Source organism: Malaclemys terrapin, chromosome 10 (genome assembly GCF_027887155.1).
Source record: "Malaclemys terrapin pileata isolate rMalTer1 chromosome 10, rMalTer1.hap1, whole genome shotgun sequence".
NCBI lineage: Eukaryota > Metazoa > Chordata > Testudines > Emydidae > Malaclemys > Malaclemys terrapin.
Window position 1 is genome coordinate 54,913,592 of NC_071514.1, and position 24,260 is coordinate 54,937,851.

A 24,260-nucleotide genomic window follows, 5' to 3' on the forward strand; every position below is an offset into this window, starting at 1 on the left:
TGCTGATTTTTGTTAAGAAAAATTAACATGTTTACATGCTCTGGTGTCAGTCTTCTGCGCAGATAATTAACAGTAAGGCCAGCACTGGAAACATGTTCTATAGCAGAGGTGGGCAAACTTTTTGGGCTGAAGGACACATCTGGGTGGGGAAATTGTATGCAGGGCTGGGGTTGGGGTGCGGGAAGGAGTGCAGGGTGTGGGAGGGGATGCGGTGTGCAGGAAGGGGCTCAGAACAAGGGATTGGGGCAGAGGAGAGATGCAGGGTGTATGAGGGGGCTCAGGGAAGGGGGTTGGGGTGCAGAAGGGGTGCGAGGTGCAGGCAGGGGGCTTAAGGCAGGGAGTTCAGGGGTGGTGTACAGGAGGGGTTTGGGCTCTGGCCCGGCACCGCTTATCTAAAGCGGCTCTGGGGTGGCAGTGGCGTGCATCGGGGCCAGGACTGCCCTTGCCGCGCCTCCAGGTACCTCCCCCAAAGCTCCCATTGGCTGGGAAAGGGGAACCCCGGCCAAAGGGAGCTGCGGGGGCGGGGCCCAGAGGCAAGGGCAACACACGGAGCTCTCTGCCCCCCTGCCCGGGGACCACAGGGACCTGGTGCTGGCTGCTTCTGAGAGCGGCGCGGGGCCCACGAAGGGCCGGATCCGGCCCACGGGCCGTAGTTTGCCCACCCCAGTTCTATAGGCGGACGATCCTGGAATGCACAGATATATGCATTCTAAGCCTTGGAAAATGCTGTGCATTGACCTTCCATCACGCCAGTGGACTGCATTCCAATGAAGGACAAGGCTCCCAGAAGTAATTTTCCAGTTTATTTTCTACTGCGTTCTCCTCATTGGTATAATCTTCACCTAAAAGCTTCACTACAGCACTCCTCAGTTTCACGCATTTTTTTCAGCACTGGCTCTACTGGCTCATCCAGTTCAGCCATGGCACTTGGAGGTTCTTCTATTTCTAACATCAATACAAGTTGCAGAAGCTTTGATTTAGCAGCTATCTGGACAACCAGCGATAGAAACTGCATGTGTTTATGCTGTGGATCTAACAAGGAGGCAATAAGTGCAGGTTTGGCAGTTATGGCAGGATCATTGGGTTTCATGCGATGCTCCAGAGAGTGACGAACAGCACCTTTGAAATCAGTGACCTTTCCATTTTCAACGGGCGCTTCACTTCTGAGGTGAGTTTGGATAAGATTAACTGTTCAGCAGACACAGCAGTGGTAGCGCATTTTAAAGTGGAAAGTAGCGATAAGATATCCTCTACTAATTACCAGTGCTCATCTTGCAGCTGAAGTGTTTGGGTATCAGATTGTTTTGTTACAGGGCTATCTGAAAGCGCAGCTGTTATGCCCACCTTTGCTCGTTGAGTCATATATTGAGCATGCCATATAATGAATTCTAGTGAGTTTTACATGATTGGATCAGGTATCAGAGGGGTAGCCGTGTTAGTCTGAATCTGTAAAAAGCAACAGAGGGTCCTGTGGCACCTTTGAGACTAACAGAATCTGTTAGTCTCAAAGGTGCCACAGGACCCTCTGTTGATGATTGGATCAGACAGTGTCACTTACTCTGAAGCTGTGTTTGTTTTCTTTGAGTGCTTTTGCAGCCACGGTGCTGTGGTGGCAGTGTGCAACTAGTCTACTTGCAGCTGCAACAGCACGATCCACACTACTTGAAGAAAACTCATGATTTATGGTTAGCTGCAATGTAACATACCTCCGTGTGTTGACGAGCACAATGTTGCTTGCATTATTGTGTATACATGCCAAGACACAGCCTGCCAGATCCTATCTTTCCACTGTAGTGTTTAATTTTTCAGCACGGTTTTCCGCTATACGTCATTTTGCCATATTTTTGGTTTGTAGAATCACGGATTGAATCTCCCAATTTTCAATATAATAGCAAATGACAGTCATGAAGCTTTCTGTAGTGAATGCTATCCAGCAGTCGGTGGTGAAAGCTACTTTAATGGCATTTTCCAATTTTTCCTGGACAGACTTCACACAGTCCTCATAGCACTTCTCTAGTCGCGAGGTTATAGTCTGTCTCACAGGCACACAGTATTCAGATTCTACCAAACTTAACAATGCACGAAAACCTGTATCCTCAACGACACTTACAGGCAGCATATCTGTAGTGATCATGGTGCACAACAACTCAGTTTTTCGTCACACTAGGTGTTGCATTTTCTTGAACTGACAGAAACAAACACTGTCAGTGTTGTTTGATTTTTTTACCTTCTTTTTCACATGAAACAGAGGGATGTTTCAGCTTCAAATGCTTCAGCATTGCTCCAGTGCAGTTTGCATACTTCAGCTCTGTCTTACACAGTTTACATTTAACTGCATCTTCTGTTATTTTTGTGAAATGATTGTAGGCATTACTCCTTTTCGATTGCTCCATCTTCACTATGGAAAAGTAGTTACCAAAAATCACAATAAACCTACATGATGCTGTTTGAAGGTTTAACGCTACCAAAGTGTTACATCAGTTCCATAGCAATGGTCCTAACAATGCAGAACCTAGTTCCATATACACTTTGAAATGGTACTGCTGCAGCGTTTCTAATGTGCACATTAGGTATTACAACGTCATGAAATTATTTTACCAATCTGTTTTAAAGGTTTACTGAATACATTAACAGTAAGACTGATACTTATTGGTTAACCATTTAATATTTTACATCCCTAGTCCTAAACTGTTGTAGCATTGCTGTGAACCATTAAAAAAAATGCAGCAGTGTACCCCAGATGGCTGCATTTCAATAGAGGGTGAAATTCTTGCATATATGTATAGATGTATACAAAAAGCACCTGTGTATTTGCCATATTAAAATACAATCATACTAAAAAACAGAACAAATGCAGTGGAGGGATCTACTCCAACCCCAAATCCCAGGCTCAGCAATGTCTGAAAAATTGTAAAATGCTATGAGATCCTTCAGACTGAAAGACAATAGACAAATAAAACTGCTTCACCTCAATATGGCCGGGGGGTGGGGGTGTGTGAGCCCTTCAGAATGAGAATATACCTTAAAACTTGTAGGTACTGCCTAATGTAAATTTTAAAAGCACAATATTATAGGTAAAATAAAGTTGCACCTTATAGCAGGTACCAAAGTATAGCCTGGTAATCTAGAGCAGCAAACAGTACTTCCAACCAGGAATCAATGTTTAAGAGTGACTATACAGGAAACAGTAGGAAATGCTTAGTTTAAAATCAGTTCCATCCTCTTTGCCTGAATAGTTAGCCATGAGACAAGGTGTAATTCCCTTTAAACTTGATTTATAGATCTTTTCTATTTCTCACACTAAAGTTTATATTAGACAATAAGGATTTAAGTTGTCACACTCATACCAGATAGACTAACACAGCTACCACTGAAACCTGTGTCAGGAAAAAAAAAAAAAAATACTAGGAGTCCTTGGCGCACGTTAAGAGACTAACACATTTATTTGGGCATAAGCTTTCATGTCATACCAGATAGCTAATCAATTATGAAACCGAACCATGGTAAGTAAAAAAAAGCCACATCCACTATCACAAACATTAAGTAAACAAACCCCTCTAGGGCAGGGAAGTAGTATTATTACCAAGTTTACAAATGAGGCAAGGCACACAGAAATTAGCTTGATTTTCTAAGGAACTAGACCACTGCAGTCAATGGGAGCTGTACGTGTTCAGCACCTCTGAAAATTGGCCCACAAGTGATTTGCACAGGGCTACATAGTGACTCAGTGACCGAGTTGGGATTACAACTCAGGCATTTCTGTCTCAAACCACTAAAGACCTGACCCACATTCATCAGCCCAAGTCTTTCCATTAACTCTAGATTCCAAGATACTTGTATCACAGCAACAAGTGTCCCAGTTAGACTAGGCTAGTTAATGCTACCAGAAAAAGCTTACAAATTACAGCAATAATTTCCATGAAATGGTGACATCAAAGGAGGAATGGATTCCAGGAAGTGTGTGATCCTTGAATTCTCCGCATCAGACCACTGATTTGATAAAATCTAGAAGAACAAAGCTGCCTGACAGGGGACTCTGCAGGGAATCAAGAAATCCCAGTGCCGGCACTGAAGACATGGGACTGTTTCACCACAGATGATTCGGAAGTCACTTCCTTTACCTCTTCCCACAGCACAAGAGAAACATTTGGAACCAAAACTAAGGGCGTGTGTCCACACGGCGTCACTCTCCCCGAACAGGAGCAAGGCACTAGAAGACGCGAGGTCGGTCAGGGAGAGCTCCGTGTGCAGACAAACCACTAAGTGCTTGGAAGCGGTGCCACGAAACCGCGGCGCTCCGGGCCGCCCCTTGCCCCGCAGGGCGGAGGGTGTGAGCGGCGAGGGACGCGCGGCTGCGGCGCAGCGGTCCGCGGGAGCACGGGCTCGGGGCCGGGCAGCGACCCCCGGGGCGGACCTCAGGGTCGCTGAGGCAGGGCCGAGCCTAGCGGTCCCAGCGGCCGGGGCTCCAGCTCCGCCTCACTCACCTCGGGCGGGGCGGCGGCTGCCTCGGCCTGCGGCGGGAACGCGGCGGCGTCACTCAGCACATTCCGGGCCGGCGGAGGCTGCGGAGCCGCCCCGAGGAACCAGCAGGAGCCGCGGCCACAGGCCCAGACACCTCCTCCCGGCGACCCCGCAGCAAGCCGCCGCCCCATAGGCTCCCCGGCCCCACGTGACACCTGGACCGCCGTCCAGGCCGGAACTGTTTGCGCATGCGTACCAGCTCATTCTCAGGCCCGCCAGCTCGGGTTGGCTAGGGGTCCGGCCAGTGCTGTGAGCGCCCCGCCAGTCAGAGGCGGCTGTAGGCCTGGGTCCGGCCCGCTACAGCACTAGCCTCGAGGCTCTGCCCCTATCCCCGGGGGGGCCGGCCTGAGCAGGGTCTGGTTCCACCCCCCGAGCTGCCACGTGCTTGGTTCGGGAGCTGGCCCTGGCAGGAGCGCTGGGTGCCCGGCCCTTGGAGTCGCTCCCTGCAATGCGCCCGGCCCCAAGCGGCTGCAGCTCACGCCTGGGCGAGGGCCCCGCCAGAGTGTATTTAGAAGGATTAGTGGTAGATTCTCCTTCCTGCCCCATTTAGTGCAACTAGCTGTAATTCGAAATCATAGAATATCAGGGTTGGACGGGACCTCAAGGATGTCATCTAGTCTAACCCCCTGCTCAAAGCAGGAGCTATCCCTAAATGGTCCCCTCAAGGATTGAACTCACAACCTTGGGTTTAGCAGGCCAATGCTCAAACCACTGAGCTATCCCTCCCCTCCCCCCCCCCCCATTTAGAAAAAAAATCACTTGTCCTCAGCCCAACTTCTTCTCAAATGAGGAATCAGTCCCTGCTGCACAGCATGAACTCATGACTTTTTACCAGGCAACAAGCTGTTTCCATATTTACTTACCTAAAAATCATGTTGGGCACATCTTCACTAGCAACGTTAAAGCGCTGCTCCCAGCGCTATAAAAACCCCACCTCTAGGGAGAGAATAGCTACCAGCACTGGTGCACTGTCTACACTGGCACTTCACAGTGCTGAAACTTGCAGTGCTCAAGGGAGTGTTTTTTCAAGGGGGTTTTTGCCCACAAAGGCTTATGCCCAAATACATCTTTAATGTAGCTCTTACATAATTCAGATTTCTCTCTAGGTCCAGAGACAAAATCATGCATTCATCTAGAATTTTAAGATGAATATCTCCTCTTCATGCCCATGCACTGAGAAAATACAGCCTGACAGAATTTCTCTGGTGAAAGAGCTGTGCTATTGGAACTTTGTAAATGTACCTTGGAAGAATTTATTACAATCACAAAGCTGACATACATAAACTCTTGCAGTGAGATAAGCCAGTGCATTTTAACTTCAACAGAGACTCTTTTACTAGGGTGACCAGATCACCCAGGTCAAATAGCAGGGGGCGGGGCAAAAAACAAAAAAAAACCAAAACACTCCTCCTCCACAAGCGCTGGAGGGAGGCCCGGGAGACACAGGGGGAGCACGGTGCCGTGAGTGAGAGTCCGGCCTGGCCCTGAGCAGGCAGGACTCAGTCGGGCGGTAGGGAGAGGAGGGGGGCGGCCTGCGGGGCCAGGTCGTGGCTGTTCTCCCCCCCGGGCAGTGGAACTCGGGAGCAGCCGCTGCTGCAGCTCCCACCCACTGCTGCAGGGGGAGGAAGTGGCTGATGGCCACACTCGGCGGCTGCGGCTCTGGCGCCCGGGCCTGCTGCGGGGACCCAGCAGCGCGCACGCTGCGCCCAGCCTCTGGCCAGTCGCGTCTGTTCCCCTGCGCCCCCCTACTCTCCCTACCGCCCGACTGAGTCCTGCCAGGCCGGACTCTCACTCATGGCACTGCACTCCCCCTGCATCTCTGGGGCCTCCCTCCAGCGCTAGTGGAGGGAGGAGGAATGGTGAGCCTGGGGAAGAGGCGGGGATTTGGGGAGGGAGGGGATGGAGTCGGGGCAGGGGGGGAGGGCGCAAGCACTTCCGGACTCCGGAGCATTTGCTTGTTTGTCCTATGTCCCGACCTAACATCGGTCGGGACGCGGGACAAACAAGCAAATATCGGGACAGTCCCGATAAAATCAGGACATCTGGTCACCGTACCTTTTACTAGCCACTTGCACCCCATAAGCCTCTGCTCCAGTAGCCATAGTGCTTCAAAGGTGGCTCTATGGTGATCAGTGCAGAGGTGTATGGGACAAATGACAGGATCCTATTACGAGTGAGCAAATGGGCAGATGACTATGGACGACTGCTAATAACAAAAGGGTCACCATGCACAAACTGAGCACTGCTGCTGTAAGCTATCTTGCTGGCTTTTCTAAGAACTGTGCAGATCACTACATAACAAACAGAAGATGATGTAAGCCCTTCCTGTGCCAGATGCAGTTTGATGGTGAGAGCAGCTGCTGTCACCATTCTACTTCGTCTACAGTAAACTTTGCCTTTTAAAGTTCAGCCACTGGCCAGAATGGTCCCCAAAACACAGCAAGAATCCATCATGCACATTTTGGTTTTGAATGGAGAGAGCATCACTGGATATTCTACACTTGTTGAAGACCATCAACAAAATTACTACAAACTTCACTGACATAAGAGATGTGTAAATATGACATGCCAACTGGCTTAACATAGGAACTAGAGCAGGGGTTCTCAACCTTTTCCTTTTTGAGTCCCCCCAACAGTGCTATAAGAATTCCACGGCCAACCTGTGCCACAACTGTTTTCCAGCAAATCTAGCAGATTAATAGCCAGGGCCGGCAATAGGTGGTAGCAAGCAGGGCAGTTGCCCAGAGCCCCATACCACGGTGGGCCCCCGTGAAGCTAACTTGCTCGGTCTTCAGCTTCAGTCCCAGGCTCAGATTTTAGCTTTCTGCCCTGGGCCCCACTGTGTCTAACGCCGGCCCTGCTCTCTGGTTTATTTGATGGCCCCCTGAAACCTGTTCGTGCCCCCCCCGGGTGCCCCAGACCCCTCATTAAAAACTGCTAGAGTATTTAAATTCCTTCTAGAACCATTTGACAGCAGCATGGAATCCAGGCATGCATCATCATGCTATGCATATCCAGGACACCCATTCTCAAACCCAAATCACCAAGAGGTAGAGGTTAATGGTCCCTCCACCATAACAAAAGTCCCCATTCATTTGGTAGGTTAATTGTCTGCTGACACCATCTAATTTGAAACTATACTCCTTCAAAGCCATGATGATAGAAAAGTTTTAAAGTGAGGTTTTTAATTTGAGTGTCTGAAATAGGTCAGATACACAAAACAAGAAAGAAATCCAAGAGTTTTAATTAAACAAAAAAAAATGGAGGCCCATCCTTGAGCACAAATTTTGGAAAACAGGGTGCAGACAATTTAAAATCAAGTAACTACAGGTAAAAACAAAATAAACATGGGTGTTACACATCAGGATTATCATCACCTCCACTTCCCCCTTTCAAGTAACCTTTCAAAGGAGATATGGTACAATGAGTATTGATAAATAACTTTTCATACTCCTTTATGCTCAGTAGTTCTTAGATTCAGGACCTTTCATCTTGTTGGAGCTTCTACCAAGTGATTAATTTTATCTTTCCAGGGAAAGAGAAGTAGACAAACATCAGGATTACTCTCCAGTTGTAATTTATTGAGTGAATTACAAGTGCCAAGCCCCAGCTTCCATCTCTTTGTCCTTTGATTTTAATGTGTAATTGGATAACTATTATTGCCACATGTCTCTCTGTCCATTAGCATGACATCTGAAATATGTATAAAGAAATAAAGTGATTGACTCCTAGAAAAAGGATGCCCTTGCTTTCTCCTAAAGCCAATGAAAGGGGCTTAGAGAATTGCATTATTGTCACTGTGCTAGAAAACGACCCAATTCTGAGTGGGGATACATTATATATTTCACGGCAGTAATATAGAAGACAAACATATTATCTTGACTAGAACACTTTTCCACAGAGTACACCATTTCTAATTAAAAGCCTGTGGTACTGGGAACCTACCTTCTCTGGAACAATATTGGTATGTATTTTTTGTGTGGCTGCAAATTAATTGCAGTAAAAGGTTAAACTGCTAAACATCAGTAACTAATTTGTTGCAGTAAGCCGTTGATCCGTTTTTGCCAACGGGCATTAGTTAGTGATACCAGATTTGATCTCTAAATTTCACAAATTTGTTGATTTGAACATGTGAAAAGGATATTCCAGAGGCCTACCAAAAAACCAAGGATGTTGCAATTGCAAAGGAAGTTCCTTCCTAGCACAGGCCTAATAAAAATTGGATTTGCTGAACACCATTTGAGAGATAAAAGTGAGGCAAGCGATCACTTCTCACTCTTTTCTTTAGTGGTTTCCTCTCAGAGGAAGTGCTACCCTCCCCTACCTTGTGCTTCAGAAGCAAGCATTCGCAGTACCAAAAATATACAGTGTACACACACTCTATTGGCATGGGTACAAACGTTTACAAAGAGAAAGAACAGGGGCAGGGGACTAACTTGCAAGTCTGGGTATGGTTTTCCTTCTGTCCTTCACAAATGAGAAGGAGCAAGAAAGTAGCTGGTCTCACTAGAGTCAGACAGATGTGTACCCGTGAGAAACACCAGACCACGAAATACAGTGGTACTGCTCATTAGATGAGTTATTTGATATTAAAAAACCCCGTACATTCCAGAGGGCTTGTTTTTTTCTTTCATCCATAAATATGGATTAATAAGAAATTGTCCATGTTTAGGGCTAGAGCAGCCTAGCATCTGCCTCTCCCCTACTCCTGAAGAAAGTCCATCTTTTAGACACTACACAACACAATATTAAAGAGGAAAATATGGTTCCATAAACGTTGGGTTTCCTCTGTAAGGCTTCCCCAGTCAGGGGGAAATGGGTGCACATTGTACAGTTTAAGTTAGGTTCTTTAGCGAATAGGCCTGTATGGGAAAGTCATGCCTGGTATAAATGTCTGCACAGGATGGGCTGGGAGTGCTGGATGAGCCGGATGCGCAGGCAACGCAGGGTGTGCTGCATGTGCAGGATAGCCCAGCGGAGGGGTGTGGATATGAGGATAAAATCCTGGTGGCAAAGCAGCATGGGTTGCTTGTTGCACTGGACCTGAAATCACCAGCTGGAGTAGGCTGTGAAAAGAAGATCCAGATAGATGTAAGTATTACTCCAATAATAAATTGTCCAAACAAGGAGCAGTTTGGTAGAAGGCCTGCTCCGTGACAAGAGTCACTAAAAAGTCCTTGCCAATGCGTAGCAACATTCATAAGCTCAAACACTGGAAAGCGCTTTAGGGAGAGAAGGTGGCAATTATGCTTATGACATCCTGCAGACTGATGTGTATAGTGCAAGGTACATGCACAGTGGTATTTTTCAAAGGAGCACTGTCCATGACAATCAACAGAGTTAAGTATTTTCAGTAATCCTGGTTGAACAGCTGGCTTGTCAAGAAAGAGGGGGCTCTGGTTACCATCTCTCCAAAGGGCAATGCTCTGTGAGGCTCTATAGCCAGGCTGCAGGAGAGAGGATGAGGGCTCAGGTTTCAGAGGGATGATAAAAAGGAGTGAGACTGTCAACGGTTTATATAAGCTAGGGTTAAATACCCAAAATCGGCAAGGGTTCACTTTTTAAAAACAAGCAAATGTTAAGGCCAACATTTTCAACCCCAGGTGCCTAAAGTTAGACTAAATCCGCACTTAGAAACCTAAATAGAAATGGCCTGATTTTCAGATATAGAAGCCTACCTTTAGACACCCAGGTTTTAATATTTTGGCTAATATTAAAAAGATAGAAAATAAGTAACGGTTATAACAAGAAACAAAAAACAGCACGGTTAAGCATGGAGTCTAAGTACAATAGGTGGGAATTAGGGATGGGGCAGAGGTAATTTTTAAAATTGCATTTCACTTTCACTGTTTTGTTAGTCTAATTGTCTTAATCCAGGCTCTCATCCTGCAAACTGATCTGCGTCGGTGGAGGAGCCTCACTGACTTTAATGGGGTCTGCCTGGCTTGGGGATTTGTACATATTTTAAGGCCAGAAGGAACAATTAGATCATTTAATATGACTTCCTGTATACCAGAAGTCAAACTATCTTGAATTATAGTTGGGAATCATTTAAGAACTTAATAGATTCCCAAAAAGCCATAATTCCACAACTGAGGAAGAAGGCTATGCTGGTTTAGAGGGGACGTGAAGGCAGTTATAATATATATATATATATAATAAAGGGAAAAAAGGGGAGCTTGATAGTAATGAATACAAATCAGAAGTTAGGAATTGTAGAAAAATGACAAGGGAAGCAATGGGACACAAGGAGAAATCTGTGGCCTGCAGAGTTAAGGACAATAAAGAGTTTTTAAAAAATGTATTAGGAACAAAAAGAATCCTGAAAATGGTATTGGTTCATTACTAGATGGAAATGGTAGAATTATCAGTAATAATGCAGAAAAGGCAGAAGCCTTCAATAAATATTTCTGTTCTGTATTTGGGGAAAAATAGATGATATAATCTCATCATATGGTGGTAACACTCCAATATCCACTAGTCTCTGGAGGATATTAAACAGAAGCTAGTAAAGTTAGAGATTTTTAAACTAACAGGTCCAGTTAACTTGCATCCAAGAGTTTTAAAAGAGCATCCTGACGAGCTCGCTGGACCATTAATGTTGATTTAAATAAGTCCAGGAAGTTCCAGAGGACTGGAAGAAAGCTAATGTTGTGCCAATTTTTAAAAAGGGTAAATGGGATGACCCAGGTAATTATAAGTCTGACAGCTGGACTTGTATCCTGGGCAAGATAATGGAGCAGCTGATACAGTAATCGATTAACAAAGAATGAAAGGACAGTAATGTAATTAATACAACAAATCAACACTTGTTCAGGGAAAATAGATCCTGTCAAACTCTTTTTTTTTTAATACATAAGAGAGAGAGATTATAAAGTTGGTTGAGAACGGTAACAGTGTTGATCTAATATATTTAAGACTTCTCTAAGGCATTTGACTTGATACCACACAACATTCTGATTAAAAAAAAATTGACTATAAAATTAATATGGCACATATTAAATGGATGAAAAACTAGCTCACCGATAGGTCTCAAAATGTAGTTGTAAACGGGGAATCATCATCGAACAGGTGCGTTTCCAGTGGGCCCCTGCAGAAATGGGCTCTTTGCCCTACGCTACTTAACATTTCTGTCAATGGCCTGGAACCATTTGCAGATGACCCAAAAATTTGGGGAGTGGTAAGTAACGAAGAGGATAGGTCAGTGATTCAGCACGATCTACATTGCTTGGTAAACTGGGCACAAGCAAGCTATATGCGTTTTAATATATCAAAATGTAAATACATACATCTCCGAACAAAAGAATGTAGGCCATTCTTACAGGATGGGGGACTCTATCCTGCCAAGTAATGATTCAAAGATATTTGGGGCCGTGATAGATAATCAGCTGAAAATGAGCTACCATTGTGACACTGTGGCCAAAAGAGCTAATGCCATCCTGGGATGCATAAAGAGGGGACTCTCCAGTAGTAGAGAGGTTAATTTACCACTGGTGTGACTGCTGCTGGAATATGGTGTCCAGTTCTGGTGCTCGCAAATGCAAGAAGGATGTTAAATTGGAGAGGGTTCAGAGGAGAGCCATGAGAATGATTAAAGGATTAGGAAAAACATGCCTTACTTATAGTGTTTGAGCTCCTGGAGAGTGTCTATTTAGCTTAACAAAGAGAAGGTTAAGGGATGACTTGTCACAATCTACAAGTACCTACATGAGAAACATATTTAACAAAGGGCTCTTCAATGTAGCAGAGAAAGGTATAACACAATCCAAGGGCTGGAAGCTGAAGCTAGATGAGTTTAGTCTGGAAACAAGATGTTAAATTTTTCACAGTGCGGATAATTCAACATTGGAACAATTTACCAAGGGTCATGGCAGATTCTCCATCCCTGACCATTTTTAGATCAAGATTGGATGTTTTTCTACAATATATGCTCTAAGAATTATTTTGGGGGTAGCTCTCTGGCATGTGTTAAACATGATCACAAAGTTCCTTCTGGCCTTGGAATCTATAAATCTGTGAAATTTCACGCAGTTGCCCCTGTTTTGATCCCCAAAACTTGTGTTTGACTAAAGCACACCTTCCAAAAAAACACACTCACATTATTAGCTCTTCAGGGTAGAGGTCTGCTTCAACAAACATGTAAGAAATGCCTTGAAATATGCATTAAAATAAATACAAGTTTAGAAAGGTCCCTTACTTGTTGTGTGGTAGCCGAGCGCACACTGTTCTCAAGTCATCTGAAATTCAAGAGGATAGAAAAACAAACAGTGTGGATAAAGCAAAATAAAAGATTTTTCCCCTCTACTCTTCATTCTGGGAAGTTTTAGTCAGATTTCATAAAATGACTAGTAGAGACCCAAAATTTCATCCTTTCATGCATAAGATATGTATAGAGAACATTTCCCTGTAACTTTTATGTCACAAACCATTTCGCACATCATCCACCTGCAGTTGAGCATTCTCTCACTTGCCTTATATTTAAGTTAAATGGACAGAAATTCACATCTGTTGCAAGGCAGACAAACCCCAGCACAAAATTCTCAGCGGATTAAACAGATAGAACTTTGCCCAACTGGGGCAGCCACATTGGCAACTCAACTAGAGCCAGGAGAGCAGCACCCAATTCATATAAGGGAAGACTGCTATGGTCATCTCATCTTTAACAAGAAGTAGAGTTAAAAATAGGAAGCCTGAACACTACATGTCCCATCATGCAATACTCCATCCTGAGCAAGACAAGACAAGGAATGGAGACTCAAAGTAGCTCTTTATCAAGTATTAGACTGCTTCAGGTCATGCTGAGATAGAAGACACATGTTTGGGAATGGTTCAGGCAAGAAGGAAGAGCAAATCTTCAAAATCCCCGTTATCAAAGGCTAGAAATTGGCTAGTTGTACTCTCAAGGGATTCCAATAACAGTCACAGGAAACAGGCAGCCAAGATGTAGGCAACACCAGAAATATCATTGCCCAGTGCAAAGTGGCGCTTACATTTCGTAAGGCACCAGCCTCTGCTTTTTCCCACTGTTGTACCAGAACTCCGCTTGCAGCCCTTTCTAACTGGTTTTCTAATTACAACTCAGGGGTGGGCAAACTATGGCCCAGGGGCTACATCCAGCCCTCCAGATGTTTTAATCCATCCCTCAAGCTCCCGCCAGGAAGGGGGGTCCGGGACTTGTCCTGCTCCGGTGCTCCAGCCGGGGAGCAGGGTCAGGATCTTGCCCCACTCCGCACAGCTCCCAGAAGCAGTGGCATGTCCTCCCTCTGGCTCCTAAACATATGGGCAGCCAGGGAGCTCCACACACTGCCCCAAGTGCTGCCCCCACAGCTCCCATTGGCTGGGAACTGCAGCCAATGGGAGCTGCAGGGGCAGCGCCTGCAGACAAGGCAGTGCACAGAGCCGCCTGGCTGCACCTCTGCATAGGAGCCGGAGGGGGGACATGCCACTATTTCTGGGAGCTTCTTGAGGTAAGCACTGTCCAGAGCCTGCCACCCGACCCTCTCCCGTGCCCCAGCCCTGATCCCCCGCCCATAGACTCATAGACTTTAAGGTCAGAAGGGACCATTATGATCATCTGGTCTGACCCCCTGCATGCTGCAGGCCACAAAACCGTCCCTACCCCTTCCCTTGACTCTGCTGTTGAAGTCCCCAAATCCTGTGTTTTAGTGACTTCAATTGGCAGAGAACCCTCCTGCTAGCGATCCCTGCCCCATGCTGCGGAGGAAAGCGAAAAACCTCCAGGGCCTCAGCCAATCTACCCTGGAGGAAAATTCCTTCCCGACCCCAAATATGGCGATCAGTAAATCCCCGAGCATGTAGGCAAGAGTCTCCAGCCTGACCCTTGTTAGCCATTATACTATTTACCTGCCATTGCTCGGTATTCCTTGGCTAATATGTTTTTCCATTAAACCATTCCCTCCATAAACTTATCTAACTTAATCTTAAAACCAGACAGGTCCCTCGCCCCCACCGTTTCCCTCGGAAGGCCTTTGAACTCCTCAGTCCCAGCCCAGAGCACCCTCCTGCACTCCCAACCCCTCATCCCCAGCCCCATCCAGAGCCCGCACCCCAAGCCGGAGCCCTCCCGCACCCCAACCACCAATTTCATGAGCATTCATGGCCTGCTATACAATTTCCATACCCAGATGTGGCCCTCGGGCCAAAAAGTTTGCCCACCCGTTATAACTGAACTTTATGTTGTCGTATCAAAGTTTGTTATTGACAAACAAGTGTGCTACTCCTTCCTTCCTCTTCCCCAGTTGTTACCTGGAGAGTAGGACACCAGTCCTGGCACTGTTTGTACCTTTATATGCCCCATTCCTCTGTGTACGGCTTCATTTACCCACCAAGGAAAGCTGCACCCTGCCGAGCAGGCTTGGAGGTGAAACGCTCCTCAAGAAGTATTTTAAGATTTGTGTTAAAAGACTCCAGTAACGGAATCTGGGACACCGGCTCTACTGGGGAAAACAGTTTCCAACCAATTTAACCAGAATCCTACTCTAAAGAACATACAGTCGTGAGGTCCTTTTAATGCTGCTTTAAACAAATTCCTCCCAATTCCATAGAAAACGGAATGCCCAAAAATGTGATTAGCAGCTATTTATACTGAATTCCCTTCCTCTTCTAGTATAGCAATCCCCCCACAAGATGGGCCAAGTAAGTAGTTAGGAAATAAGGAAGTTTAAAGGGACAGCTTTAAAAAAAAAAAAAAAAAAAAAAAAAACACCTCATGTTTTGGCTTGCTACTATTACAAAACAGACCTAAGATTACTAGAACTAAAATCTTAGAGAAAAACCTTATTTATAGTTGGCTTTGTGCACTTGATATACTGTGTACAGTCAGTGTAACAGGTGCTGAGAGGAGTTGGTCCAAGTTCACACAGGCGCCTCAGGGAGCAAAGGCTGTTCCCTGAACCTTTGGGTCTGGGTGAGATGCCCTGAGCTGGGGAAGGTTTGTTAGATTTCTGGTGTTATATTAACGGATGTTCTGTTATAAAGTTTGCTCTGAGAAAATGGTATGATTGGCTGACCCTGCATTTGGGTTGAATCACTTGACCAGCCATTTTTACTTTTTGTTTGTGTGGGTCTTTCAGACATTTTTGGGCCACACAAATTGGTAGGGGGACTTTAGTTCCAGTTATTACACCTGCCCCACTTTTAATACAGCTTTTAGAAGTTGACTGGATTTTCAAGTTGGTGTCTCTTTAATAAATTCACCAAGATTCCTTAACAGGCCTCAGATTTATAATGATCCAAATGCTTAGCTAATGAAATAAGTTTACCATCTTGTGCAAAAAGTACTAAAAATTATAGGCCAGGGGACATCAAAAAAACCCACCCAAACAAATCTTGCTTCTCCCATGATGAAAGACTAGAAATGTAGGCTTCAAAAATGTTTCAGCTAAAACCACCACCTGGATTATTCTCCATTTCATGTTTATACACTATGCTCTAGTTCATGGGCCCTCATCCATTGCAGAGAAACCACTGAGTTGAACAAACAGGATGCCGTTTCCTTTTAAACAACTGAAAATGTGTCCTTCCCCAGAGCTCCTTTAGAGAACAGTGGCCCTGCCAGAGATTGTGTTGGGAGCAAACCGGTAATTCTTTTCAGTCATATGGGCCCACCTACACAGAGCCACAAACTGTGTTTTTTCCTACTCTGAAATTTCATGAAAAACTGTCTCCCTGTACCCAGAGTCAGATATGGCAAATTTCAGAGTAGCAGCCGTGTTAGTCTGTATCCGCAAAAAGAAGAACAGGAGTACTTGTGGCACCTTAGAGACTAACAAATTTATTAGAGCATAAACTTTCGTGGACTACAGCCCACTTCTTATGCATCCGAAGAAGTGGGCTGTAGTCCACGAAAGCTTATGCTCTAATAAATTTGTTAGTCTCTAAGGTGCCACAAGTACTCCTGTTCTTCTTTTTGCAGATATGGCAAAGTAAGATTTGACTTCTTTTAAAACTGCAGAATCAATATACCGGCCAAACAGCAAACTGGATTCTACTCTGGCTCATGAATCAGAATTGTTTACTAACTTCTAATTGAAGTGCAGACCTCTGCCTCAGTTAATACTTTGAAGGCATGGGCTGTACAATATAACTCAGGGCAGAATCTTTATTATATATGATTCACGTGCTCACAAGAACCTGGATCGACTTTCACATTTCAGGGTGTTGGAAGGGCTAGCACACATTTTTAATGTATGTAAAAGGGCAAGTTTACCCTGGAGTTATTGGGGCAAAATTTACACACGCACAGCCATCCCCTCCCCATAAAATGGCATACTGTTGTAATGAGCCATAAATTCAATCTGTAACCCACCTAACCCTCCCATTCCAGCCACTCCCCTTCATGACTGTAGGGGTGCTAATGGGCCACTTCACCTTGAACAGTTCCTTGAAATACATGAGACACAAGGTGGGTGAGGTAATATCTTTTATTGGACCAACTTCTGTTGATATGAGAGACAATCTTTCGAACTTACGGAGCTCTTCTTCTGATCTGAAGAAGAGCTCTGTGTAAGCCCTCTAATATCCTGAGATCAATATGGCTACACCACCACTGCACACCTTGAAATATGTTAACTACTTATGCTAAACAATCTGTTCCACTTTGTATTTAGCTGTGACACTCTGACTCCTTTTCACAGACCCAACGAAAAGCCCTGTATAGTTTGAAAGCTTGTCTCTCTCACCAATAAAAGAGATTACCTCACTCGCCTTGTCGCTCTGATTTTCACTGTATCATTTTTCAAAGGAGAATCATAGCCTGAATCCTTCTCTAACCTATGCTGCAAGGATGTACTATGGACGGCTACACTGTAATTCTTTAATTTGACAGTTTTAAACCAGTTTAGGAAACAGGGTTTAAAGACATGTATCTGGAACCATAATTATCTAACTGTGTAGGACCTAAATCAGGCCACGGACCCATCATCTCTGGAGTGTTTTGATGTCAGCTGTACCATTCAGGCTCTGTTTATGGGCCCAGAAGAGGACAAACATACTCCCATGTCAAAAAACAAACTACAAACCATCAACACAGCCTGGCAGCAATGGTGCAAGTATGAATAGAATATTCCCTCCCAAATCCCCAAAGCAATAAGCTATCTTAATATTCCATAGCCCTTATTTTCATCAATGGTCTTTCCTTTCTTACTCTCTGTCCTGAGCTGTTTGCTACACCCAGCTTGTAGCTCTAACAATCTCTTATTTCCTAAGACTGGTGGAATATTTATTCTGTTAATGCATTTACCCATGTATTATCCCTCCCTCACCCAGGGATAGCCTACCCACATACTGGAGAAAAGTGATCTCAGGCCAGGCTCTTCACAAGCTGCTTTCAGCAACGTACCTCTAGTGCACAGCAATGCTCCTGATGCCATGGCCACCTGCAGAGCCTGAGCCAATCTGTCTAGAGCCAGTTCAATCTCTTTGGAAGCATTGAGTGGATTGAGTTCGTCAGACAGTCTGTTAATTTCCTCAACAAGTGGAACCACGTGGTCAAAGGGCACTAGACCCAGTCGGCCATATAGGTTCTTCTCTGTTAAGTGCCCCTGAAGCATCATGAGAACCTGTAGGACGCTTAGATGCAGTTTGGAATACAGCAGGTGGCAGTCTTTGTCAGCTCCAGTGGTTGAGTCCTTGGCAATTTTATTGGTGAGGTGGCCATTTGAGAGAGAGGCCTTCTTTTTTCTTTTGTAAGCCAAGGGGGCCTTCACACACCAACGGATCAGTCCAGTGAGGGGGGTGAGCTCTAAAAATCCTATTGGCAGGTTGGCTGCAATAGGAGTGTTTAAAAAGGTGATGAGTATCAAACGGGGGTCCTCAAAGATCCAAGAGACAACCATCTCGAGCAAGTCCGAAGGGGGGATGAGATCATCTGGAAAAAAATATGAGATACTGCTCAGCAAGTCCCCTTCTCTGGCATAGGGACAGCAATTTCATTCTCCTCCCCCTCTCCTTCATCCGTAAGTCTGGGCCCAGCCTCTGCTAAAATCTTTATTCATGCATCACTCTCTTCCTATCACAACTACTGCAATTCTTCTTTTATTGTCTTCCTAAATCCCAGCTATCTAACCTTCAGAATGCTAGTCAGATACCCTTACTCCAGGAAGTCTAGGTCAAATTACCACCAGCTCTAGTCCCTTCACTGGCTTTGTAACCACATCTGAACCTAGTTCAAGAAGACCCCTTCATTCCTTGCCCTTCATCAAAACCGTCAACAACAGGGCCAATCGTTACATGGACAGTTGTCTATTACAAACTGGACTGAGGTCACTCATCATTGCGTTGTACGTCTCAGCTTCCCACCCACACCAAAGGATAAGTGCTGCACCCAGCACCGTGTCTAGCAAAACTATGGTGCTGAATGCCATTAAAATGCCAATAGGTAGCTGAGAACACAAACATGCCCATAACAGCCAGCGGGCACTGCTGCATTTGTTTTGAGAAGAGAATGCTGCCTATTTGCAGTTTACCTGAAGAAAGGTCGTAGAGTGCGGTAACCGACGTTATAAACTGGCAGCAGAAGCGAGGACTGGCGCTGAATATTTGTTTCAATGTCTGAATGGAACCTGGCACCAAACAGCAGTAGTCATCCACTAAGGCACGGGCTAACCTCACAGAGTAGATTGCAGGTGTTCGCTGAAAGAGATTTGCAGTACCAAGTGGTGACAAGTACGTCAAACCAGGACATAAGAAATTTTGCAGAGCCCAGCCCATGGGGAGATGCAGAATTTTTCACTAAGGCTCTGTTACATGAAAGGGAGGGTAACGTCATTAAAATGGATACAAACACCATTTTGGAACAAGACAAACATTTTTTACCATGACCGTCAATTATTACAAACCCATCTATAAGCCACTTTTTAGCTTTACTGCAGTAGACTATAATAATAATTCTGTGCCAAAAAAACAATATTAAAGAAACACTATCAACTTGAAATCTACTATCTATTCTAGTCAAACACGATTTAAAAGGTGTTTCAGACACTACACCTGCCCATATCGCCCTGCCAGGTTTTTTTTATTTCAACTATTATGCTGCCCTATTTTCTAAAAATGTTTTCTCGTTCGTTACTGTATGAAAGATCGATCTGTAAACTGACCATTCCCAGACAAAAAATATTTAAGGTCTAGGGTACAAGTCAGTAACTGAATGGTAAAAACCTTCGCAAGAATTTCTACAGCTGGCCAAAGTTACACATATCTGATACTGAGCATGATGTTTAATCACCACGCTAACCTTTGCTCTTCGCATGAAAGTTTTCTACTTTTATGAACTGAGTACAGCAATGTCCTCTGTCCACTGCTGTCCTCTTAACCACAGTCCCTCACTTGACACTCCTCCTGATTCTGAAGACCACCTGGCCCAGAGGAAGAAAGCCATGCTCCCAGGGATTTCAGAAGGGGATCAGGATCAGGGCTTCCCTGCCTAAGGTTCTCAGGAAATGAGTGAGTGGGAAGCATGTGAGAAATATGAGGGCAGTTCACCAGGCCAGCACCATCCCTGCAATGTCTTTTAAGCACCAAGTTTTTAACATGGAAACCTTTATGTACTTAAGTGATCTGAAGGAGGCAGTGCACCACAATAAGCCACCCTCTCAAAGTCTCCTGCCACCCACATTACACCCCTTCCTGTTCCTGCAGCCTTTAGGAGACCAATATGGAGAAACAGTTACACTGCAGATCTTAGGGAAGTGGGGGGATTCCCCTCTGCTGCCCTTCTCCACTCCTCCCATCTCCCTGTCTGCAGAACAGCCTGCTTCTGCACATCTCCTGAAGGGTGCGGGAATGAAAGCTCACTCCTGTGGACCTTAGGAGGCACATCAGGGTGGGGCTCCCCTAAGGCAGACATTAAGAAATCCACAGGAGCAGGGGCATGAGACCTTGAGAGGCTTCGAGAGCCACGAAGTTTTGCCTGGCATAGACCTCAATAGGGAGAATAGTATCAGAGGGGTAACCGTGTTAGTCTGGATCTGTAAAAAGCAACAGAGAGTCCTGTGGCATCTTTAAGATTAACAGATGTATTGGAGCAAAGGCTTTCGTGGGTGAATACCCACTTCGTCAGACGCATGTAATGGAAATTTCCAGAGGCAGGTATAAATGGACACAAGTCAGATATCAGGAATGGCAATATACAAAAACCTGTAGAACACTTCAACCTCCCTGGCCACACAATAGCAGATGTAAAGGTAGCCATCTTACAGCAAAAAACACTTCAGGACCAGATTCCAAAGAGAAACTGCTGAGCTTCAGTTCATTTGCAAATTTGACACCATCAGATGAGGATTAAACAAAGACTGTGAATGGCTAGCCAACTACAAAAACAGTTTTTCCTCCCTGGGTGTTCACACCTCAACTGCTAGCAGAGGACCTCACCCTCCCTGATTGAATTAACCTCGTTATCTCCAGACTGATTCCTGCCTGCATATTTATACCTGCCTCTGGAAATTTCCATTACATGCGTCTGACGAAGTGGGTATTCACCCATGAAAGCTTATGCTCCAAAACATCTGTTAGTCTTAAAGGTGCCACAGGACTCTCTGTTGCTTTTTAGTAGGGAGAATGTCCCTCGCTGCACTGCCCTGTCGACTTTCCTAAGCTGCATGGGAGTCTGCAATTGGAGGGTCCACGACGGTTGCACTGCAGGTATGAGTTCTGTGAGCTGAATTCTAGAGCCCACCTCTCAGTACTAAACCTGTACTGTTTTGGCCACTAAACAGCCCCTTTTCTTCAGTTCACCCACTTGCACACCATGTTCACCTAGTCAGCTCTTAGGGACTGTACTATCCATGCACCAGCGTTACCTGCAGCCACGATGCAGCACATTCCAGAACAGGAACTCTGCACACAGCTACTGCCATGGAAACCAATTTTCCTAGCAAGACCATCCTGCCGTCATCTGCTTTGTTTCCTTGAGGGCTGAAAAGGGCTGAGAAAATGATCTGCCGGACTGAATCCTTGGTTTGCTCTTGGAAATAACTGCACATGATCTCAAGGAGTTGAAGCTCCTGAAGAGAATTCAACCTCTAAAACACAAAGCCAGAAAATAACAGAGTAAATCCCAATGTAGCATGTCCAGAAACAAAAGGAAGCATTATAAGAATATGCCTCTTTCTCCCTTCCCCATCACACTTCAATCTCCTGCTCGTGGGCAAGCCTGGCCATACTTCTCCATGAACTGCCTGTAGAACAGGGTACACACACTAACCAGCAATTTCGGGGACCATATAAATTCCTTGTCTGAAAGATCAAACAGCAGCAGTGGAGTCTGAGGGCTTCTGAGCAGTAGCAGAAATTCTGGCCCAGTATCACATGTGTAGCCTGCCTTATCACCTTTCAGTTCTTGCATCCTCTCTGGTACAGTGTGCAAATGCTTGGTTCTGAGACAAACATTACATTTACTTATCAAGCTAGAAAGTTTATTAATCATATTATTTGCAGGGTAATTGCATGGAGCTTGTTGTCAAGGCAAAGGATAAAGTCTAAAGAGGGACCCAAGAGAACTCCCAAAGAAACTAAACCAAAAATTAAAAAGAAGGTCTAAAAGTGACTCCTTTCCCTGGTTCTTCCAGTGCCTATTATCTTTCTAGGCCCTGATCTAGCACCCAGATCTACATGGGTGGACCCTTATACCTACATGTAGCCCCAATTTAAACAGTGGGCCTCTACAGAGATACAAGATTCCAGCTGTGTAGATTTGATTGCAGGAACAGGGCCTAGATTGTAAGTACAAGACAACATCAAAACATTACCGGACAATTCAAATGCAGTTGTATTTTTGCTCACAGGACCTGTTACCTACTTTAGGCTGGGAGTTGCGCTCTTTGGGAACCTGAAATATGAATTCTTCCAGCAACTCAATTGGGCCTTTGTCCACAATGGGAAGAGGTGCATTTTGGAGCTGACTGCTGAAGTAGATGTCCAAGTGATACAGCACTTCTTTGGCAGCACTCAGGGCATCCCGGCGGAGCAGGGAATGGCGAATGTCACTCATTGTGCTCCTGCAAGAAGAGAGACAAAAAAGTGATGAGTAAACCTCAATATCAACAACAATTGCATCTGTCTCAGTTCTTCTGCCTCAAGTGTTAGGCTCACTCTGCGGTCAGACAACGAACCTTGCCGTCTGGGTTAAAAAGTCCCCGACACAAGGAAATGAGAGGCTTCTGCTTTTTATGTGCTAGTTCTCTTGTATTTGCATGTAGGGACTCTTGAGCAGAACAGCTGGGACTTAGACGACAGGGGTCTGTCACCCTTTCCCAAAAAGCCTTTGATTTCAGTTTTCTTTGGCCCACACCTCACTCTACTTTTATTTGAGTAAACAAGCAAAGCCAAGAAACACAAAAGTGTTTCTCATACTGAAAGCATTAATGGCACTGGCTCCTGAATATGCTTAGGACGCTTGGGAAAACAATGAGCAATCCCTGAAGGATGTAGAATGAACTGCTGTCACTAAGTCAGTATCACAGCACAGAGGCAGCACATAGATATATATGTGCCTCGAATACAGCCAATTTGTGGAATGGGATGAGAAAAAAACCTTCATTGAAAACTAACCTAGGGCAGCACAAAAATGTGACCCTATGTATATCTGCAACAGTGGTTCCACTCGAAAAATTTATCAGACACCTAGCAGCCTGAAGCCTCTGTGTGTGGGGGAGAAGACCAGGACCAGTGGCTCCAGATCTCCTTCTGCAGCCCAGCACTTTCACAAACTGCTTTGGAATGAAATATACCTGGTTCTTGAATTTCACTGCTACAAAGTTCTAGAGAGCCACCGTGAAACTGATCAGTCATGTTAGCTTCAGTCTGGGCAGCTCTGCAAACCTCCCAGGAGCAGGCCAGGCCAGGAGCCCTGTCTGCAGACTCAAGATGACATCAAAGTGCCAGTTACACACAGGCCCCATTGGAAAAGTTTTCTGGGCAACTGCAAGGGCTAGGGACCTTGCTGGTAAATGAAAACTCAGATACTGCAGAAAGTGCTGGCATTGCCCCCCGCCACTGCCAGGGCCAATCATGTCAAAAACCCTGTAATGTTTCTGTGCCACCCCTGCCCTGCTTCAGATTCCCTACTGGGATGCCAAGCACAGCAGTGTCTCTCCAGCTAGGGGTAGGAGGCTAAGGCAAGGTAGAGCAGCATTGCGCTTGCTGGGCACAGTTACAGGCCCAGGTCATGGGTGTGTGATGCCCCCACGTTAGGAGAACAGGCACGAAACCTGCTGTCCCGTAGGTGCCCCCTCCCTATACCCAGGCCTCCGAAATCCCCTCCCCCCATATCTCCTCCTCACCCCGGCCCCCAGGTGCCTCTCCCCCATCCTCTCTCCGTTCCCTGCCCCCAAATCTCCTCCTGACCCCGGCCCCCAGGTGCCTCTCCCCCATCCTCTCTCCGTCCCCTCCCCCCAAATCTCCTCCTCACCCCGGCCCCCAGGTGCCTCTCCCCCATCCTCGGCCCCCAAATCCCCTTCCCCCCAGGTGCCCCTCCCCCGTCGAGGCTATTAGCAGCTCCCGGGAAGCCACGAGGCCGCCCCAGGCCCGGCCCCAGAGGCCCCGCGCGGCTGTGGGGCTCGGTCCGGGACTAGCTGAGCGCGCACCCGCTCCCGGCCGTACCTCCTGCCGGGCCCGCTCAGGCGGGCATATCCGGGCGGCCTCCGCGGCGGGGCCGGGCTGAGGCGAGGGGAAGCGGCGGGGCCTTCCGCGGCCCGGGGCGGCGCAACGCGGGCGGGCGACAC

At 46.0% G+C, this 24,260-nt stretch overlaps 2 protein-coding genes across 2 annotated transcripts in view; both read right to left on the reverse strand.

Moving 5' to 3' along the window:
* Nucleotides 1–4,635, reverse strand: part of NAA60 (N-alpha-acetyltransferase 60, NatF catalytic subunit) — a 39,348-nt gene extending 34,713 nt beyond the window's left edge. Inside the window, exon 1 of the mRNA XM_054041784.1 lies at nucleotides 4,485–4,635. The gene's annotated coding sequence lies outside the window, so the exon portion shown is untranslated. The remainder of the gene's footprint in view (nucleotides 1–4,484) is intronic.
* Nucleotides 4,636–7,746: 3,111 nt separating this feature from the next.
* On the reverse strand, nucleotides 7,747–24,260 carry INTS15 (integrator complex subunit 15). The gene is made up of 7 exons (XM_054042069.1): nucleotides 24,139–24,260; nucleotides 22,337–22,535; nucleotides 21,339–21,560; nucleotides 19,008–19,173; nucleotides 17,882–18,409; nucleotides 12,719–12,758; nucleotides 7,747–9,587 (listed from the first exon to the last, which is right to left on the reverse strand). The coding sequence occupies exons 2-7, from the start codon at nucleotides 22,526–22,528 to the stop codon at nucleotides 9,371–9,373; spliced, it is 1,365 nt and encodes a 454-aa protein (XP_053898044.1). The 5' UTR covers nucleotides 22,529–22,535; nucleotides 24,139–24,260; the 3' UTR covers nucleotides 7,747–9,370.

Bases quoted from the DNA above. Each gene is read 5' to 3' on its own strand.
- INTS15 (XM_054042069.1), bottom strand. From the start codon at position 22,528: ATGAGTGACATTCGCCATTCCCTGCTCCGCCGGGATGCCCTGAGTGCT. The intron at 19,174-21,338 runs GTAACGCTGGTG...AATCTCTTTCAG, and splicing joins GTGCTGCATCGTGGCTGCAG to CGAACACCTGCAATCTACTC. The intron at 18,410-19,007 runs GTAAACTGCAAA...ATTTTTTTCCAG, and splicing joins ACTCTACGACCTTTCTTCAG to ATGATCTCATCCCCCCTTCG.